The sequence below is a fragment of the Oncorhynchus nerka genome, linkage group LG19 (assembly GCF_034236695.1).
Source record: "Oncorhynchus nerka isolate Pitt River linkage group LG19, Oner_Uvic_2.0, whole genome shotgun sequence".
In the NCBI taxonomy this organism is placed as follows: domain Eukaryota; kingdom Metazoa; phylum Chordata; class Actinopteri; order Salmoniformes; family Salmonidae; genus Oncorhynchus; species Oncorhynchus nerka.
In genome coordinates, this window is record NC_088414.1 from 19,252,633 (window position 1) to 19,271,647 (window position 19,015).

At 42.4% G+C, this 19,015-nt stretch overlaps 1 protein-coding gene across 2 annotated transcripts; it reads left to right on the top strand.

The window, feature by feature from the left end:
• Window positions 1-2,924: 2,924 nt before the first annotated feature.
• On the top strand, window positions 2,925-17,744 carry LOC115101162 (WW domain-binding protein 1-like). 2 transcript variants are annotated; one of them, XM_029620432.2, is made up of 4 exons: window positions 2,925-3,154; window positions 8,778-8,880; window positions 9,127-9,294; window positions 11,842-17,744. In XM_029620432.2, exons 1-4 carry the CDS (start codon window positions 3,092-3,094, stop codon window positions 12,342-12,344), a joined length of 837 nt encoding a protein of 278 aa, XP_029476292.1. In that variant the 5' UTR covers window positions 2,925-3,091; the 3' UTR covers window positions 12,345-17,744. The 2 variants fall into 2 exon arrangements, with proteins under 2 accessions (XP_029476292.1, XP_029476293.1); XM_029620433.2 differs by having other exon boundaries at window positions 8,778-8,841.
• Window positions 17,745-19,015: the final 1,271 nt, after the last annotated feature.

Here is a 19,015-nt window from a genome sequence, read left to right on the forward strand (position 1 = left end):
CCAACCATTTTCTCTATGGCATTGGACCTTGCATTGATGAGCCTGGAAAGAGTGGCGATAACATCATTATTGGCAGCGACATCTGGGCCCAGTTCAAACATGCCTTTCTTGGAAGCTGGAGGTTTGCTTGGTTATAGGCAAAGAAGGAAAAACCTGACACGGCAAGTGTCATAGAGTCTGTCAGACCAGTATAGTTGTGGCAGTTGTCAATCAAAGCATTTGTCTCCTGTGTAAAGACATTGGATGATGCCTGAGCATTGCTAGCTGAGGAGGTTGCCATAAGATTTCTCTTCTGTCAGTGCGCTGTGAGATTTTGGAAAATATAATCTTAAATCATCAATAACCTGTTTTTTTAGCAAGCAAAGTAGTAATTTGGTAGTTCCAAATAATACACTTTTCGCTATCTTTCAAAAGTTGGTATGCAGAGCTTGGTAGGACATGTGTGCTTAAGCTGCCATCTTGGGGCCTCTCCTAAACAACTCCTTTCCACATGCCCACTACTTTCTTTTCGACACACCCAATATTTGACACGCCCACTACTTTCCTTTCGACACACCCACTCGCCCATACTCCGGTTGCCATATTGAGTGGCAGCTACCCTTCTCGGGTTTGTTCCAACTAGGTACCACACCTGATCAACTGAGCTAATTGATCAGTTCAGTGATTTCCTAAATTCAACACACCTGGTTTTCAAAGTTGCTTACCCTTGGTCTACAGGTAACGTTAAAATTGGGGGATTTTTTTCCATAGCAATTTGCTATTATTTTTGCTTGTCTGAAAACCATGAACTTTACTACCAGTAGATACACTCCTCAAAACAATAAAGGGAACACTTAAACAACACAATGTAACTCCAAGTCAATCACACTTCTGTGAAATCAAACTGTCCACTTAGGAAGCAACGCTGATTGACAATACATTTCACATGCTGTTGTGCAAATGGAATAGACAACAGGTGGAAATTATAGGCAATTAGCAAGACATCCCCCAATAAAGGAGTGGTTCTGCAGGTGGTGACCACAGACCACTTCTCAGTTCCTATGCTTCCTGGCTGATGTTTTGGTCACTTTTGAATGCTGGCGGTGCTTTTACTCTAGTGGTAGCATGAGACGGAGTCTACAACCCACACAAGTGGCTCAGGTAGTGCAGCTCATCCAGGATGGCACATCAATGCGATCTGTGGCAAGAAGGTTTGCTGTGTCGGTCAGCGTAGTGTCCAGAGCATGGAGGCGCTACCAGGAGACAGGCCAGTACATCAGGAGATGTGGAGGAGGCCGTAGGAGGGCAACAACCCAGCAGCAGGACCGCTACCTCCGCCTTTGTGGAAGGAGGAGCACTGCCAGAGCCCTGCAAAATGACCTCCAGCAGGCCACAAATGTGCATGTGTCTGCTCAAACGGTCAGAAACAGACTCCATGAGGGTGGTATGAGGGCCCGACGTCCACAGGTCGGGGTTGTGCTTACAGCCCAACACCATGCAGGACGTTTGGCATTTGCCAGAGAACACCAAGATTGGCAAATTCGCCACTGGCGCCCTGTGCTCTTCACATATGAAAGCAGGTTCACACTGAGCACATGTGACAGACATGACAGTCTGGAGACGCCGTGGAGAACGTTCTGCTGCCTGCAACATCCTCCAGCATGACCGGTTTGGCGGTGGGTCAGTCATGGTGTGGTGTGGCATTTCTTTGGCGGGCTGCACAGCCCTCCATGTGCTCGCCAGAGGTAGCCTGACTGCCATTAGGTACCGAGATGAGATCCTCAGACCCCTTGTGAGACCATATGCTGGTGCGGCCCTGGGTTCCTCCTAATGCAAGACAATGCTAGACCTCATGTGGCTGGAGTGTCAGCAGTTCCTGCAAGAGGAAGGCATTGATGCTATGGACTGGCCCGCCCGTTCCCCAGACCTGAATCCAATTGAGCACATCTGGGACATCATGTCTCGCTCCATCCACCACGCCACGTTGCACCACAGACTGTCCAGGAGTTGGCGGATGCTTTAGTCCAGGTCTGGGAGGAGATCCCTCAGGAGACCATCCGCCACCTCATCAGGAGAATGCCCAGGCATTGTAGGGAGGTCATACAGGCACGTGGAGGCCACACACACTACTGAGCCTCATTTTTACTTGTTTTAAGGACATTACATCAAAGTTGGATCAGCCTGTAGTGTGGTTTTCCACATTAATTTTGAGTGCAACTCCAAATCCAGACCTCCATGGGTTGATAAATTTGATTTCCATTGATCATTTTTGTGTGATTTTGTTGTCAGCACATTCAACTATGTAAAGAAAAAAGTATTTAATAATAATATTTCATTCATTCAGATCTAGGATGTGTTATTTTAGTGTTCCCTTTATTTTTTGAGCAGTGTATTATGTCCTCCAATAAGTGTTTTATTTTTCCTGTTAAACTGATATTACAGCAGTAAAGTACACACATTAAAGGGTAAACAAATATATGTTTTAAGCAAAATTGCTTCGTTTTTTTTGACAATTGAAAACTTCAAGGAGTTGGGCAGAGTTGTCAAACGCATTCCATGGTGAGCAGAGTGTCTGCAGGTTTTTCCATTTAAATTAAGGCCTACAAAACCAGGTGAGTTCCTTACTAATTAGTGACCCTAATTCATCAATCAAGTACAAGGGGGAGAAAAAAAACACACACACTTGGCCCTCTGTGGAATGAGTTGGACATGTGAAGTAGGGCATTGAAGGAGTTGATTTGATGGGAAGTCGTAATGTCATTTGCCTTTTTCCCAATATGTCTTGATATATATGTCAATATATATACCTATTGAGCTGTTCATTTTGTTACACACACCTTTTAAGTAAATCCGATGTTAAATGGGATGAAAAGGAGACAGGAGTGCCACTTTACAAGTTGCACAAAAATACTTCTCCAGTTGTATGACAATACCGCCATCCAGTGGCTAGTGCAACATCTCTGTTTCTGGTTGAGATTTGAGTCACTGAACGCCTTCCGACAGAGACAAAACATGTCACGTACGTAACGGTTTGAATTAACTGTTCATTTCACAAGTTGTGGATCACCTGCTATATGATTCCCGTCGTGTTGTTGGCCAACAACCCAGAAAGATGCCACAGAAAACACTGGGATCCATTGTAGGTCTGCTTTGCACCGGGACCTGTTTGGTACAGGTAAGCTGCAGTTTGCGTTCATAGCGCGGTAAGTTCTTTTAACCAAGCCCGTGGATCGCAGCTGGAAGTAGGCCTTCTATTGTGCCTTTTTGTTTCCCCACAAAGGAACTTGGGCATGGCTCGCTAGCAACTCCAACTTTGGGTGACGTCAGTTTGGGCAAATCGTGTGTTTGTTGATATATTTATAGCTACTATGTTTAGACCTTGAAATACTTACGATATTATCCGAAGTTTTGAAACTATTGGTACGATTAGTTGATAAACCAACAATAGCTAGCTACCCTAACGTTCGGTTATTTTGTCCGGTAGAGCACCACAGTATACCTTTTTTTGCTTTCGATATTTTGAATTTGCTCATTTGTTCCTAGGATGATGACAGTCCGAATCAGATGATGGTAGAGAAGAAGGTTCACACTTTGTTTTTACTGAGAGTTGGGTTTTTCTTTAAGAGGGGGGAAAAAGGAGAAAATATGCTATTTTCTTGCGCTCGGGTGGTGTAGGGGACCGTAGTAAAAGTACAATACCGGTGATTGCGTGAAAGTAAATAAATATACATTGTGTTCCAATTCAGGAGAATTAGACCTAATATAAAGATTATACACACTGCATCGGGCCTCCAGTAGCTGAAGGCCCAATATTTTGTTGAGATTACCTTTTAGTTACTAAGAGTGTTAGATTTACCCCCCCATCCATGCTGTATTAATGATATTTCCAGTTCACCACTTTCCTGATATTTGAATTTTATTTTTTAAAATATTATTATACATTTTTTTTTGTGATAGTTCTACATGTTAATACCTCCCTATCCATATGATCTACAGACAAGTGTGGTGGGTTCCTTTACCTCTCATACTTTTAATTTTTCCAAAATTATTTTCCTTAATTTTTAAAAAGCAATTTATCCTATTATAGCTGTGGTTATTTGTTCGCATACAGATTTAATTTTCAATAGTTTCTCATCCAAATTACCTATGTGTTAAACCACTTGATGTTAGGTCAGTCCCTCCAACTTGCCCTCTTAATGGCTAGGTGGAAGTTTCAAACTGCTTATACCAGTCTCCACAAGTGCATATGTTTTTGGTGTTGTCCCCTTTGACATTCCTGTGGAAGATGTAGTTTTTCAGGTGGGGCAAGAAATGGGTGTCTTGGCTCTGGTTATTGAATAGCTTAACATGGTAGGCCTACTTCTCGTGAGAGAATAGGTTCCTACCCCGGTGTCTTGGCTAAATTCCCAATTTGGACAATACCATAATGTTTAATCATTCCTCTGACAAGTAATTATAGCTCATTCAATTTGATTTGATTTGATTTGATTTGAACTCTCCACCCTATACAACTAACACTTGCTGAACGCTAAAAAAATATGATTTTATTTAAACTACTAATAAAATATTTACATTTCGGCCTTCATCAAAACAATGACAGACGGAATGGACAAGTACATGGGGATTAGGGAAGACAATCAGCTGGTGGTGCCAGTGAGAGGTGTCTGTCAATACAAGTAGGTCCACAGGGTAAGAGGTGTTGTGGTCAATGGCTCCACCTAGTGGTATATACATGATGTTAAATATGTGCAATATTGAAAATATTTTTCAGTTTCAAATTTCAAAACCATCTTCATATAGAGCTACAGAAATGTTGATCTGTACGTGAACAAATAACCACAGCTGTAATAGTATAAATATCTGTAAAAAAGAAAGAGAAAGGTGTACCCTTAAAACGGGTTATAGTTCGTGGACAGTGAGTTATTGAAAAAAGGACCAACAATTGTAAATATTCATGAAATCAGTGCAATGGAAATGATAATGGGTGTACTATGAAAGAGGGAGGTCTGTGACTTAACATCAAGTGGTTTTACAGGTACAGTGCCTTAGTAAAGTATTCCGACCCCTTGACTTTTTCCACATTTTGTTACAGCCTTATTTTAAAAGGGATTAAATATGTTTTTCCTCCGCAATCTACAAATGGTACCCCTTTAATGACAAAGCAAAAACTGATTTTTAGAATTTTTTGCCAATTTATTAAATAATACATTTACATTCAGACCCTTTTGCTATGAGACTCAGATTTGAGCTCCAGTGTTTCCATTGATCATCCTTGATGTTTCTACAACTTGATTGAGATCCAGCTGTGGTAAATTCAATTGATTGGAGAGGATTTGGAAAGGCACACACCTGTCTATATAAGGTCCCACAGTTGACAGTGCATGTCAGAGCAAAAACCAAGCCATGAAGTCGAAAGAATTGTCCATAGAGATCCGAGACAGGGTTGTGTCGTGGCCCAGATCTGCGGAAGGTTACCAAACATTTCTGCAGCATTGAAGGTCCCCAAGAACACAGTGACCCCCACCGTTCTTAAATGGAAGAAGTTTGGAACCAGCAAGACTCTTCCTAGAGCTGGCCAAACTGGGCAATCGGGGAGAAGGGCCTTGGTTAATGAGTTGACCAAGAACCCGATGGTCACTCTGACAGAGCTCCAGAGTTCCTCTGTGGAGATGGGATAACCTTCCAGAAGCACAACCATCTCTGCAGCACTCTAAACCTGGAGTTTGCCAAAAGGCACCTAAAGACCATGACCATGAGAAACAAGATTATCTGGTCTGATGAAACCAAGATTGAACTCTTTGGCCTGAATGCCAAGCGTCATGTCTGGAGGAAACCTGGCACCATCCTTATGGTGAAGCAGGGTGATGGTAGCATCATGCTGGGTCTGAATACTTATGTAAATGACATTTCAGTTTATTTGTAATTAGCAAAAAGTTAAACTAATGTAAAAAATGGCAAGTTACAATGTATATTTGTAGAAACCGGTGAGCAGTGGCGCAAATGAGAGCCATCGCTTTTGCCTCATCTCCCTACAGTGCTAATGGTGCGCATCAGTTATTTCAGATGGTGTCAACGTAATGACATTTTGAGAGTAGAATGTTGATGTTTAAGTCACAAGAAGTCACCTTCTCAGTCGTTCTATTAAAAATCTCCCCCAGCAAAGAACCCACCCCTACCTTTCCCACCGCTGCTGAAAAATATCCTAGGGGAAACACTGAAGATCATAGGCCAATTTATGATCTTGTAATTTTTACATAACACCTTCAAAATAAAGTATCAAAATGTAATTGTTGTGGGGGGGACAAAGTTGGCATTAAGGTGCACTATGCAGAAATCTTATAGTTTGCCTACAGTAATTTCAGTTTGTAACAACAAGCAAGTATAGTGTAGAGAATAATTGTGCCATCTAATCTGCTATGGAAAATATATATTTCACAACAAATATTGTATTTCCAACTGTTTGAAGCTGGTGTACAAAAGTGGGATGGGGGAAAAAACAACGGGAAGCATAGAAATAGCGCACTTAACAGATCTACCGCTTCTTAGGCTTGCTTTCAATGAGAATGACAGATCTATAATTCACTTTTCTATGTGATTTTTCAGTTCTCCAAAAATAACATTATTGCAGCTTTAATTGATTAAATCCTGTAAACACCAGGTTCTGCTGTTGGCACTTTTAAGATGGTCCTTTAGCCTCGACTGTATAAAGCCCCCCCTTTTTTTTTAAACCAACAACGTCACTTCTTGAAAAATGGGATGGATTTGAAAAAAGGTTTACCCTTGCTCTCTACCGTTATCTGATTCTACTTATATCACTCGTCTTCCTAGGACCTTCAGTGGGCGAGGTATTGACGAGCAAACTTCGAATATCCAAACTGAAAACAAATTTAATGTGGCGGTCCACTAAACTAGCTAGCTAATGTTTGCGAGCATAATATTTTGTAGACATAGTGAGATTTTATCTGTAGCTACTGGACAATTTACCATTTTGAAGTATACAACAAGTCACTTCAATAGCTGGCTGTTAGCTACCACCAGTAAACACAGCACGCAAAATGACTGGTTAGCTAGCTAGCTTTCTAGCTAAGTAACTGCATTTTTCCTTTTATGTAGCCCATCACAGTACCTGGTTAAAATGCTACTCCGCTAGACTTAGTTAAAACAACTTGAGTGCATTTGGCAGCTTCTATGATATGTTTGTATAATCAGGGGATGTCACTTACCTGTAGTGCATTCAGAAAGTGTTCAGACCCCTTTACTTTTTTCACATTTTGTTACGTGTACAGCCTTATTCTAAAATTGATACAATTATTCCCCCCCCCCTCACCAATCTACACATTACCCCATAATGACTAAACAAAAACAGGTTTCGAAATGTTTGCAAATTTATCAAAAAGAAAAAACTAAAATCACAGTACTTTGTTGAAGCACCTTTGGCAGCGATTACAGCCTCACTGTCTCCTTGGTATGAGCTACAAGCTTGGCACATCTGTATTTGGGGAGTTTCTCCCATTCTTCTCTGCAGATAATCTCAAGTTCTGTCAGGTTTGATGGGGAGCGTCGCTACACAGCTATTTTAAGAGAGAGCTCCAGAGATCTCCAGAGATGTTCGATCGGTTTCAAGTCCGGGCTCTGGTTGGGCCATTTCAAGGACATTCAGAGACATGTCCCGAAGCCACTTCTGAGTTTTGGCTGTGTGCTTAGGGTCGTTGTCCTGTTGAAAGGTGAAACTCCGTCCCAGTCTGAGGTACTGAGTGCTCTGGAGCAGGTTTTCATCAAGGATCTCTACTTTGCTGTTCATCTTTCCCTCGATCCTGACTAGTCTCTCAGTCCCTGCCGCTGAAAAACATCCCCACAGCATGACGCTGCCACCACCATGCTTCACCGTGGGGATGGTGCCGTGTTTCCTCCAGACGTGACACTTGGCAGTCAGGCCGACGAGTTCAATCTTGGTTTCATCAGACCAGAGAATTGTTTCTCATGGTCAGAGTCCTTTAGTTGCCTTTTGGCAAAGTCCAAGCAGGCTGTCGTGCATTTTTACTAAGGAGTGGTTTCCGTCTGGCCACTCTACCATAAAGGCCTGATTGGTGGAGTGCTGCATGCACTGTGAACTGTGGAACCTTGTATAGACAGGTGTGTGCCTTTTCAAATCATGTCCAATCAATTTAATTTACTACGGGTGGACTCCCAAGTTGTAGAAAAAGGATGATCAATGGAAACAGGATGCGCCTGAGCTCAATTTCGAGTCTCATAGCAAAGGGTCTGAATACTTATGTAAATGAGGTATTTCCGATTTATTTATTTTATTTGCCAAAATGTCTAAACCTGTGTTCACATTTTATTCAATTTTTTAAATTTAACTAGGCATGTCAGTTAAGAACAAATTCTTATTTACAATGATGGCCAAACCCGGGCAACGCTGGGCCAATTGTGCACTTCGCTATGGGACTCCCAATCACGGCCGGATGTGATACAGTATTGTGTGTGGATTGAGGATTTGAATGACTCAATTTTAGCATAAGGCTGTAATGTGGAGAAATGGAAGGGGTCTGAATACTTTCAGATTGCACTATTTTTCTCATTTGATTTTCAATGCATTGAATGCTATTTGAATGTTCATCCACAGTGAAAGTGGGTTTGTGACTTTGCAGGCTTGCTTGTTAAGTGTTTTGTGCAGTAAATGCCAATGTAACTTTGTCAAACCGCTGAGCATGTTTGCATAATCCTGAGATTTTCTCCCAGTTGTGTGTGTGTGTGAGAGATGCCACTGAATAGCATGCCTGTGTGTTTGTGTTTAGGGTAAGGAGTTCTGTTTTGGAGTGAACAATGAGCAATACCGGTGTGAGATGGGGTACTGCTGCGGTGAGACGGAGTGCTGCACCTACTACTACGAGCTGTGGTGTATGTTCTGAGTGTCCTCTTCTATCCTTGCCTTTCTAGCACCACTGTCCCTCTTCCCGATATTTATTTTCCTCCGATTTTTACATGATATATTCTTCATTATGGGAATCTCTGAATTTGTCACTTTCATTGAGTCACTCCAATTTGACAAATAATCATGTAGTAATGCTGAAATCAATGGCGCTGAAACAAATTAGCATTGGCCAAAATGGGTTGATTGAATGTATCTACATTATTTTTTTGCAGGGTTCTGGCTGGTGTGGACCCTCATCATAATGCTGAGTTGCTGCTGTGCCTACCGTCACCGCCGGGTCAAGATGCGGCTGCAGCAGGAGCAGCGCCAGCGCGAAATCAGCCTTATGGCCTACCAGGGTGCTTCTAGCTCCTTCATTTCCCCTCCACCCCTCAACCTGAGTGAGTCTCTCAGCCCCAACTGACTACTTATTGCATGATCCCCCCCCCCCATCTGCACCTATTACATCCCTGAAATGACTTTACCACTTGTCCCTGAGTCAACTGTTTAGAGTAATTAGGCCTAGTGGCTTGGAGATGGTTCTTAGCAGATTCAGAACCATGCCTGACATTTAGTTCAACACCAGATAACCCTATCTAGACCGTGTTAACCCTTTACACTTGTGGGAATTGGCCTAAATGGTTAGGGCTAAATTGAAATGTTTCTTACAAAATAAATATTAAATGCATAAGCATGGTAGCATTTGAAAGGTAACAGTTTGGAGATTACGGGAAAATGATTAGACCAAAGTTGAGGACACAACAGATCACCTGAAAACAGACTGAATCCAAACATGATACTGTTGATTTTATGTGCATTTTGATATTCACAGTTTTTTTTTTGTTGCTGCATTTGTTGATAATGAAATCTGAAAATACTCTGGATACATTCAGTAAAGTGATAAAAATAATCCTGGAAAATGTGGGGTGGCTGCAACAGACAAAAAAATGACAAGGATTTGAGTGAGAGGATTAACTGGTGTCTCCATGTGGCCACACCTCTCCAAAGTGTGAACAGTTCCTAGGTAATTTCAATGCACTTTTTGACTCAAAAGAAGAGTCTTCAACTAAAGTTATATGTTTTGCTCCTAGCTGTTGAACTAGAGCAAGCACACTTCTAGTTGTTTAGAATACTGCATCCCTGCCATCACACGATTACTTTTCACGCAATCCAAAAATGGCCCATTTTTTTATAAATCACAATCGGGTCAGGTGAGCATGATTTGAAAGCTTCTTCTGTTACCAACATGACAAGTTTATAGGTTTTGTCACAATATCAGAATTTTTACTTGGATATTAGGTTTAGTATCGCAATACTCGATAGCATCATAAATTCCCAATACCAAAACGATAGCACAGCAAAAAAAAGGCATATTAGCCAAAGCCACGGAATGGCACTTGATCCAGACCGACAGCTACAGCTCTGTTCAATCGTTGTGCATCTTTTTGAGTTTAAAATCATTGCAGTTGCACTTAATTATGTCAACATTTTTGAGACGTCTGTGTATGCCTTAATGAATCAATTATACAGTCAATTTGAATTTTCACCAATCTAACGACATAATGGGAATAATTGATTTGAATGGTTAATCTCTAGTGATAAACTAGGTACATCAAGATGTAGCCTAGGCCTATCCACAATACAGGTTCATTTCTATTCAATAGGAGTTTGCATGCATTGAGTTATTGAGCTTGTTTTGGCTGATTTCATGGGGCTACAGTTGACAAGCTGTACTGATAAACAACATTTGCCTAGATGTGGCTTCTTTTATAAAGCTGTGTGCTGCCTCTTTAGCTAGCAATGACGTATTTCGCGAGGCAAGAGGGGGGAGACCTGTCGGAACACAGTCAGTTCTCTGAGGCAATAGGTCATCTTTGTGAGAGAGACCGAATAAGTGAATTAATTAAGTTTTTGGTGGCAATCAGCATATTTTGCATTATGGTTTGCATATTATGACAAAGTACTATGGTAATTAATTGATTTTTAGCCGTCAGCTAGCAAGGAGAGAGCCTACAAAGCTGGAAACTACTGGTATCTTCGTCCATTGTAAAGGGTAGTAGCCTGTATGGACATTGTTTTGCGAACAGTAATTAAGTTTCTACATGCTGTGTCACATTATTCAAGCGTGTTAACTTCTGTGGAGCATGAGCAGGGAGCTAACATGATGCACTCCAGACTCCCAGTGCAGGCTAGCAATGAAGTGGAGCAGGCACGGTGCGCACTATAATAAGGGGTTGGCTGCTAAATAAATAAATCTAGTACCGAAACATTTTTCATGTTCTACTATCGAAAAAGTACCGAAAACACTACAAGCTAAGTTATAAAATACGATCTTAGTGTCAGGCTTTGACAGGGCAATTCAGACAAACGGATCGTAATTTTGTTATGCATAGAAATGAGTCGTGCATGTTCTGCTGCAAAGTTTCTTCACAATAGACAAACAGGCTCATTCTGTTCAGAACAATCTAGGGTATGACCCCATGTCATCTTGTACATCAAACATAGTGATCAGAGACGTTGACACGGTATATGATATGGAAATGTGAAGTTCGCATTTGGACTCATGGCTGTTTGGCTTGATTGTATGACTTCGAAACGGTATTTATTATAATCAACGTTTCATCTTTCAAAATAGAGTCCTTTTAATTTACAGCTTTTCCCTCAAACAACAAAAAATGTTGCAGAAGTTGCCCAATTTGCAGGAGGGATGGGGGCAACTTGTCATGTGCTGTGCTCAAGTTTCAGAACAGCGGTCAGTGAAAACCTATACAGCGCCGTGAAGCACAGAGCCTGAGCTCTGACGTCATTTATAGCATATTACTGTACAGCCACTTCATTCCAATTCAGGCGGTATTGGTGCCCAAATCGGCAATTTTCAAACCGTATATGGGTATGAGTGAAAAGGGTTAAGATGGTTGACTCCTGTGTGTTTGTTTATTTACACCAAGGGTTCTGGACAGACTGCAAGCTTCCTGACTATGAAGAGGTGGTGGGTCATCCCCCGACTCCCCCTCCGCCTTACTCCGAGATTCCCCCAGAGACCACCACTGCCATCATGCTGCCCTCCATCCAATCAGAAGTGGTCTTGATGCTGGAGCCCTCAACAGAGGACGCGCCAAGAGAGGAGCAGACCGCCAATTCGTCATCAGACCAAGAAGCCGCGTCTGTGCCCAGCCAATCAGAGCGACCAGTGGAGGTGGACCTTGAAGGCCCATTGGAGGAGCTGCTGACCCGGCGCAGGCACGTGACAGGCGACTCAGGGATTGAGGTGTGTGTTTGCCAACTAGATGAGGGCTCTGGGCCGGAGGAGGACGAGGAGCTGGTGTGTCAGGGGGCCACGGGGGACTGCTGCTCTGCCTCTGATCACCACCACACCCTCAGACACAAAGCGAGAACCCCTGAGCCCCAACCCCAGGGTCAGACCACCAGCACCGGAGACCGCCTGGTCTGAGCTCCACCACCTACCATCCCAGAGGCTGCTGTTGCTGCCCGATCTGTGCTTTAGGGAGGGAGACCCAGGAGAGCTCTTGTCATTGTCATCATAACAATAACTCCGACACCACCAGCAAATGAAATGCCCCACAATAACTCACCGAATTAACCAGGTTGTCCTGTTGTTTAACATCCTTCTCAGTTATGATCCATATAATGAAGATGACAAAAAGAAAAGCTCTTATTTGAGAAATATGATTTTTTTCATGTGGCTAATGGCTTAATTGTTTAATACCCAGGGTCCCTCTGCTTTGTTTAGTTCTTAACATGGGGATGATGAGGAAGAATGTTAAGTCTTCCTGGATGGGGGAGGGGCTAAAACCTCTAGAGACCACCAGGTGGTAAGAAGAGGTGTTGACGCTGGCACAGAATTGACTAAATCTACCCACCCCCACTGTCTGGCCTGGACATTTTCTTCTGATCCTTCTAACATTTCACCTACGTGGGGACAGGACAGTATACCGCAACAGTCACCAACCCACAGGCCTCTAGGCCCCAGCACATAAGGGTCAAAACAGGAAAATAATGCTTCAAGACCCAATCCTGACCTGAGGGGACTGAACAAGGTGTGACAAAAGGAACTTGTTTTGTTTTTGTAAGGCTGTGTACTGTGTAATCTAGGAGACAGCTGCAAAGTGATGTCACCCCCGAGTCATCTTAGCCTGTGCCTGGTTTCTTCGTGGAGTGACGGCAGGGCTATCTAGAGAAGAGGCTGGGAAGGGGAAGTGAAGCTGTGCCTGTCTCTTATAGGCTCTCCATCTCTGGACTGTGTCCCAGTAACATCAGACTCCTCCCCCTGAATCCCCCCCGCTTCCCATCCCTCGTGACTCCACCAGTTCTCCGGTCAACACTGGGCCAGACTGAAATGTATTGAATGGACTGGAACAGACATTTTGATGTGTGGCCAAGTTCTCTCTGTGGCCAAGTGAACTCAAGACTGTAAGCTGTGACATTATCCCATCGCTGTGCCTGCAACTTGGTGTCTATAAAAAGCCTTGCGGTGGTCGACTGTGTGTCCCCCAGCCCGGCAGTGATATTACCAGGGATACTGAAGGTTCAGCTCTCTAGTACTTTGCTCCTTTATCATTGTCTTGTCATTGTATTACTTCTCTCTAAAACCAGCTTTGGCTGAGGCCACTATTACCCACATTAATAGCAACACAGCTCTACCAAGGTGCTGCTGTGGGTGTATTGTGTGTTTTATAGGATGTGTAGAGGAGGAGTCTTATTTAGGGTAGCCACAAAGTGCCCTGGCCCCTGGTGTAATGCACTCAACTCACCAGGCTTTAGACCACTTTTATAAACAATGCACTAGGATATTGCATGGAAGGCATGAGTCATTTGTTTTTGTCTGTGTGTAGGTAGTGTGTTCTGATTTGTTGTGTCTGCAACATATAGCGACACACTCCTAGGCCATTGGCCCCAAGCTGGCACTGATGAATCGGCGGTTGCTGTTTTGATCCAGCCAGAGCCTGATAGTGACGCAGCTTCACCACGAGTCTCCTGGTCGTGTGGGGCTCGGACTGAGTGAACCAAGGTTTTAAGTATAGACACCCTGTACCTAGTTTCATCATGTTATGACTGCACTGGGCCTGCAGTGTGCTGTTGCGTACACCCTTGGCTTGCGGTGGTGTGAACCCTGTAGGAGCAATGCTAGAGATTTGTGGTGGTGTTTTCCATTCAGTGGGGGTGGCTTTGCTGTGTGTGTAGTGTTAGCATAGCTGCACACAGATAAACTGCATGTACCTCAGTGTTGTGCGTCGCTTGCCGACGCGGAGTTGTAGAATCGGGTGTGGAGTGCATGTGATCTTACTGTGCAGTTCCACCTTGAAGAAGAAGCAAGGGGGGGGGTTAAATGGCAGTGATGTTTTATTATTTAGGGTATTGATTTGCCTTCATACAGCACTGATCAATTAGGTTATGGACTGATGCACTGTTTATTAACATCTAATGAAAAAGGAAATTGACACAGATTTATTCTGAATATCTATCCATAAATATGTAGGATCTTAATTTGATCACTCTGTTGCAGGAGAACTTTCCTGCAATTCAGGACATGTAAAACATTTGTTGCATTTGCGATTTTAAAATTCAAAAGGCACTCAAACATGTGAGTTGTCTTTGTTGCAGGTGCATGGTAACAGTTGAGGAACAATAAGAAACCTGCACACTGCTCTGGCTAATATCACTGCTCTTTGTTAAGCTTTATGTATCAGCCTTAAGGCCTTCTTTTGTACTATAAACTTTAATAGAATACTTATGAAATGCACATTGTTATATTTGGTGACACGTTTATCTTCCCTCGACTCCAACCCCATTCGATGCATCGTACTGGGTGGAGTGGAGCAATGTCTACAGAAGGGTGCAAATTAAAAATAGAAAAGCTCTGGGGGAAAATTGCCTTGAGGCAGATACGTAAAGCTTAATAAAGAGCAGTGGTACTTTTTGTTTTTCCCTCTCGTGTATTTGAGACTTAAAAAGGATTCTGCAGTTCTGTCATTTTCACTTTGAAATTTCAGACATGATTGTATCAACCCCTACAAAAATGTCCATGAATTATATTTTCACATTTCCTGTTGCTGCATGATTATTTTCCTGCTGTAGCAAACTGGCTCAAATGTAAGTTCCTACATCTAAGTTGTCTATGTCTTCAACAGTGTGAAGCCTTGATGCTGTAGAAGTAACGTTTTAAAAGTCGTAGTGCATAGTCATGCACACACACTCCTGTTCTCATTCTCACATTAGGACATGTTTTTGATAAGACACCTTAAGCTGCCTTGGTAGGTTGCTAGGGAACAGACATGAGGATCGAGCTGCAGAAGGCCTATGAACAGACTCCGTTTAGAGGTCATTCTGAGGCATAGGGAAATGCCTTACTACAGTCAGTTGAAGTTGGGTACAGGTAGACTAGATGTGTTTTAGGCTTCTGTATTTGATGAGTAGGTGGTTATATTTCAGACCTATGCTTTTTGAAGATGGAAAAAATGTTTGCGTATTTTTTTTGTTCTTAGGTACCCCTATTTTGCTTAGATTAAAAAAAAAAGTTTAGTTAAAGGATATGATGGACATTAGTTTGATATTTGAACTGACCTGAAAGCATGTTGAATTAGTAAATGGGAGAAAAAAAATGTACATGAATGCTTGTTTTGTTTTCTTGTGATTCATGTTTTTTTTAATGTTTGGGGAAAATCTCCCAACTACAAATGTAGAGGCTAAAGTGCATTCATTTTGATGCAGTATAGATGAAGGTCATGGAAATTGAAAAGGTGTTTTCTTGTTTTTGAAATGAGGATAATGGGGACCCATGGATTCAGTCCCATTGCTTACTGGGCAAGATTATTGCCAAACAAACTTTGGCTTTCACGTGTTTACCTAGATAAAGGGCTATCAGTCAATCATGGACAAACATCCTTCCATTCATCTGTTCTGTAATTTTCCGCTTTGCCTACAGTTGCAGACATGGTAATATCTGAACATAATTGTTTGGACATCTTTTCTGTAGTAAATAATAGGCTATTTGTAAAAATAAATAATAATAATAATAAATAATAATTCTATTGATCTTTTCTTTTGGTTTCAATGTTCAGAAGCTTGTATCTCTCTCTCCCTCTTTTCCTCTCAAGCCCCCCACTTGGTCCACATGGCCTCTCTGGTATACCAGCAAAGAGGGCACAAGCTAGGTTCAGTGGCAGGTTGGGTATATGGTCCCTGGTGAGGTAACTATCCCCAGGTGTGATGATTTTGGGGGGGGGGTGGCTTGAGTCATGGCTCGTTGCATAAACCTCTGAATCACGAGGAACCCCTCCCCCTCCAGGGGGCCCAAACATGGTCACAGCGAGTGCGTGGCAACCCTCACCAATGTTGGTCTTTTTTGAGGCAGGGTTCTTGCCCACGCATGTACTGCAGGCACAGTGCACAATTTTATATTTTGAGATTGTTTGCCAGTACCAAACAATTACTGTACTCAAACCCACATGGGACGTCTCACTTACATATGCATACTGTCCTATTGTCATGAATAGCAAACATGCTGTTTTTTATGGACATCTGTATTTGACACTGATCAGAAATCTACTATTGGCACCAGTGCCATCAGTTGTCAGCTCAAGTTTAATTTACCTTGCTCACTAGGCCAAAGCTCTGTCATTGTAGTATATCATCCTCCTTTCACCCGAAGTGTTCCTCTTCATTTCAGCGACACACGCCTCTGTAATATACTGTACCTGACTAGGCTATGCAAAAACATAAACCCACTGATGTATGCTGCAATAACTCCTGTCTGTAGTTGCCAGTACAAGCAATATTTCTGTCACACTGCACCTCAGTTGGTATGTGTAATGTCTTTGTTTAAAAAATATATATATATATATATATAACAAAAATTCATGGTTATTATTGCTACTATGTCATTTGTGTGTATGCTTTAAAAGTAAATGTGTATCTTCATGTTACCTCTTGGTGTGTGGGGAGGGGAGAAAAGATGAAGCCATTCTAGTAAATTCTTCACCTTTCTGTTCATCTTTAGTGACATAGTGGATAGAATGTTTTGCTCTCATTCTAATTTGTTAAGTATATTACTCTTGCTTTTATTATTATGGGGGGGGGGTACATCTGTTTTGGTTGTTAAAGTCGTGTTTTGAATGCTTTTTGTGGGATTAATGCCATTTAATCTTTCCTCAGACTAACATTTATTCTGTTTGCTCTGTGGGTACTTTTGCCACTGGTCCATCCCTTGTGTGTTGCCCTGTCGTGGCGCATTGGGTGTCTTTGTAAACCGTAGCACGTCTGTCTGTTTTTAGTATTCGAGGCATTTTCAATGACTAAATAGTAATAAGGTCTTGCCTTTTTCTCCTCGATTGCCCAACCTTTTGATATAGATAGCGACCGGTATAAAGTATGGAAGTCAATATAACCCAATGCTAGATGGCAGAGTGACGACACCTCAGCTAGCCCAGAAGCGTTTTCATTTTTACATGGTCTCACTTAGGGGTGGGTTGCACTTGAATTATACAACACTAAGGCAACAATGTACTCTCCCCATAATCTACAATGCTCTGTTACCCACTTGTAACCCAGACGTTTCTTGCATTTCTCCCTCAACCATAGTTGGATAATGTCAAGCGGATGTTGATTCGCGTGGGAAGACTTTTCCAAAACAGCACAAATACCCTCGCTTGAAAAGGAAGCGGTTGTCCAGAAGCGCATACCCCTTTCATTATCACCTAGAACAAGCCAAACAAATAGGGGAACGCACTGAAATGTGTGGTACATTTGAATGCTTTGGTTTAGTGGGGGTCTGCTATGTACTCTAGGGGTCATTTATTTTATTTTTTATAATAAAACAAACCTTGGCACTCAACTGAAGTTGTACTGTTGTTTTTGCTTTGAACTTTCTAGTTTGCTGTTGTTTCTCAAGCCTATAGTGTTGGCGTTTTGATCGACTACCTGAGAGCATAACGTACTCCACAGTAAGCGGTTCCCCACCCAGGCATCTGAACCAGTTGAGCTATTGCTCGAGGAGCTTCAGAAGGCAGTGAGATGGTGCCTGAGGCACGCGGAGGAGGAGTACCCAAGACATCCTCTAACATGCTCTTCTTTAGGGACAAAGTCACATGTAGTAGTCTCACATTGCCAGATATGCCTAAAAGGATGGGGGCAAGACTTCCAAGTATAATATTAGTGCAGAACACAAACTTAACCATGTGTGGTTTCATGATATACAATCTTGTGGACTTGAGTTGAATATTTCCTTCAACCTTCAGTGACGGTAATACAACATTACCTGCTATCATTCCTACTTTGACACCCATTTGGTTGAAACTAGGCCAAAGATATGATGGAACTCATTTGTGTCTACGGTACATCTTAATGACCTACTTTCCCATATCCTGAGCTGACGAGTGAGGAAACGACATCACTAAGGGTTGTAACTTAATGGCAAGAAAAACGAGTTTACCATCAATATAGTAAACAAGCTCCTGTATTTGACATATTGTGGAAAGATGAGGCACAGACCGAGTGGCTTAACAGGAGTAAAAAGGCTGTCATACAGTGGGGAAAAGGCAGCATGTGCAATGCACCGTCTTCAAACGCTGCTCATGAGGAGACGAGACACAGTTTAGATGCAGTGTGAGGCGCAGTGGATTGTCTCGTTTTTCTCAGAACGTGGAATTAAAATGGATTGTATCTGCAGTATCCCATTTCCAAACTATCCCTTTCAGAGGGACGCTATAATCCAATGTTCCCAACCTTTCTCGGTTACTGTACCACCAACTGAATTTTGTTCTGCCCGGAGTACCCCCATGTGCATTTTACCAGTAGGCCTATGGTCTCATGAGCTAAGTACCCCCTAGGGGTCCTAGAACTCCTGGTTTGGAACCACTGCTATCATTTATGGAAATTCCTTTTGAAATTTTAATGGTTAAAATTCTGAGGTCAGGTGTGGGGAAAAACAGTAAAGTACACATTGGTTTCGGATCGAAACCACTGGCTAGGGCGCTCTGGTAATATGCCACAAAACCAAAACAGTTTGGGTGGGTGCAGAAAAGCAAAGGGGCACACCCTAACTTGAAGTTAAGTCTGGATACTGTAAGATCAGGCAACTCAAATAAATGAATGCAACCAAAAGGA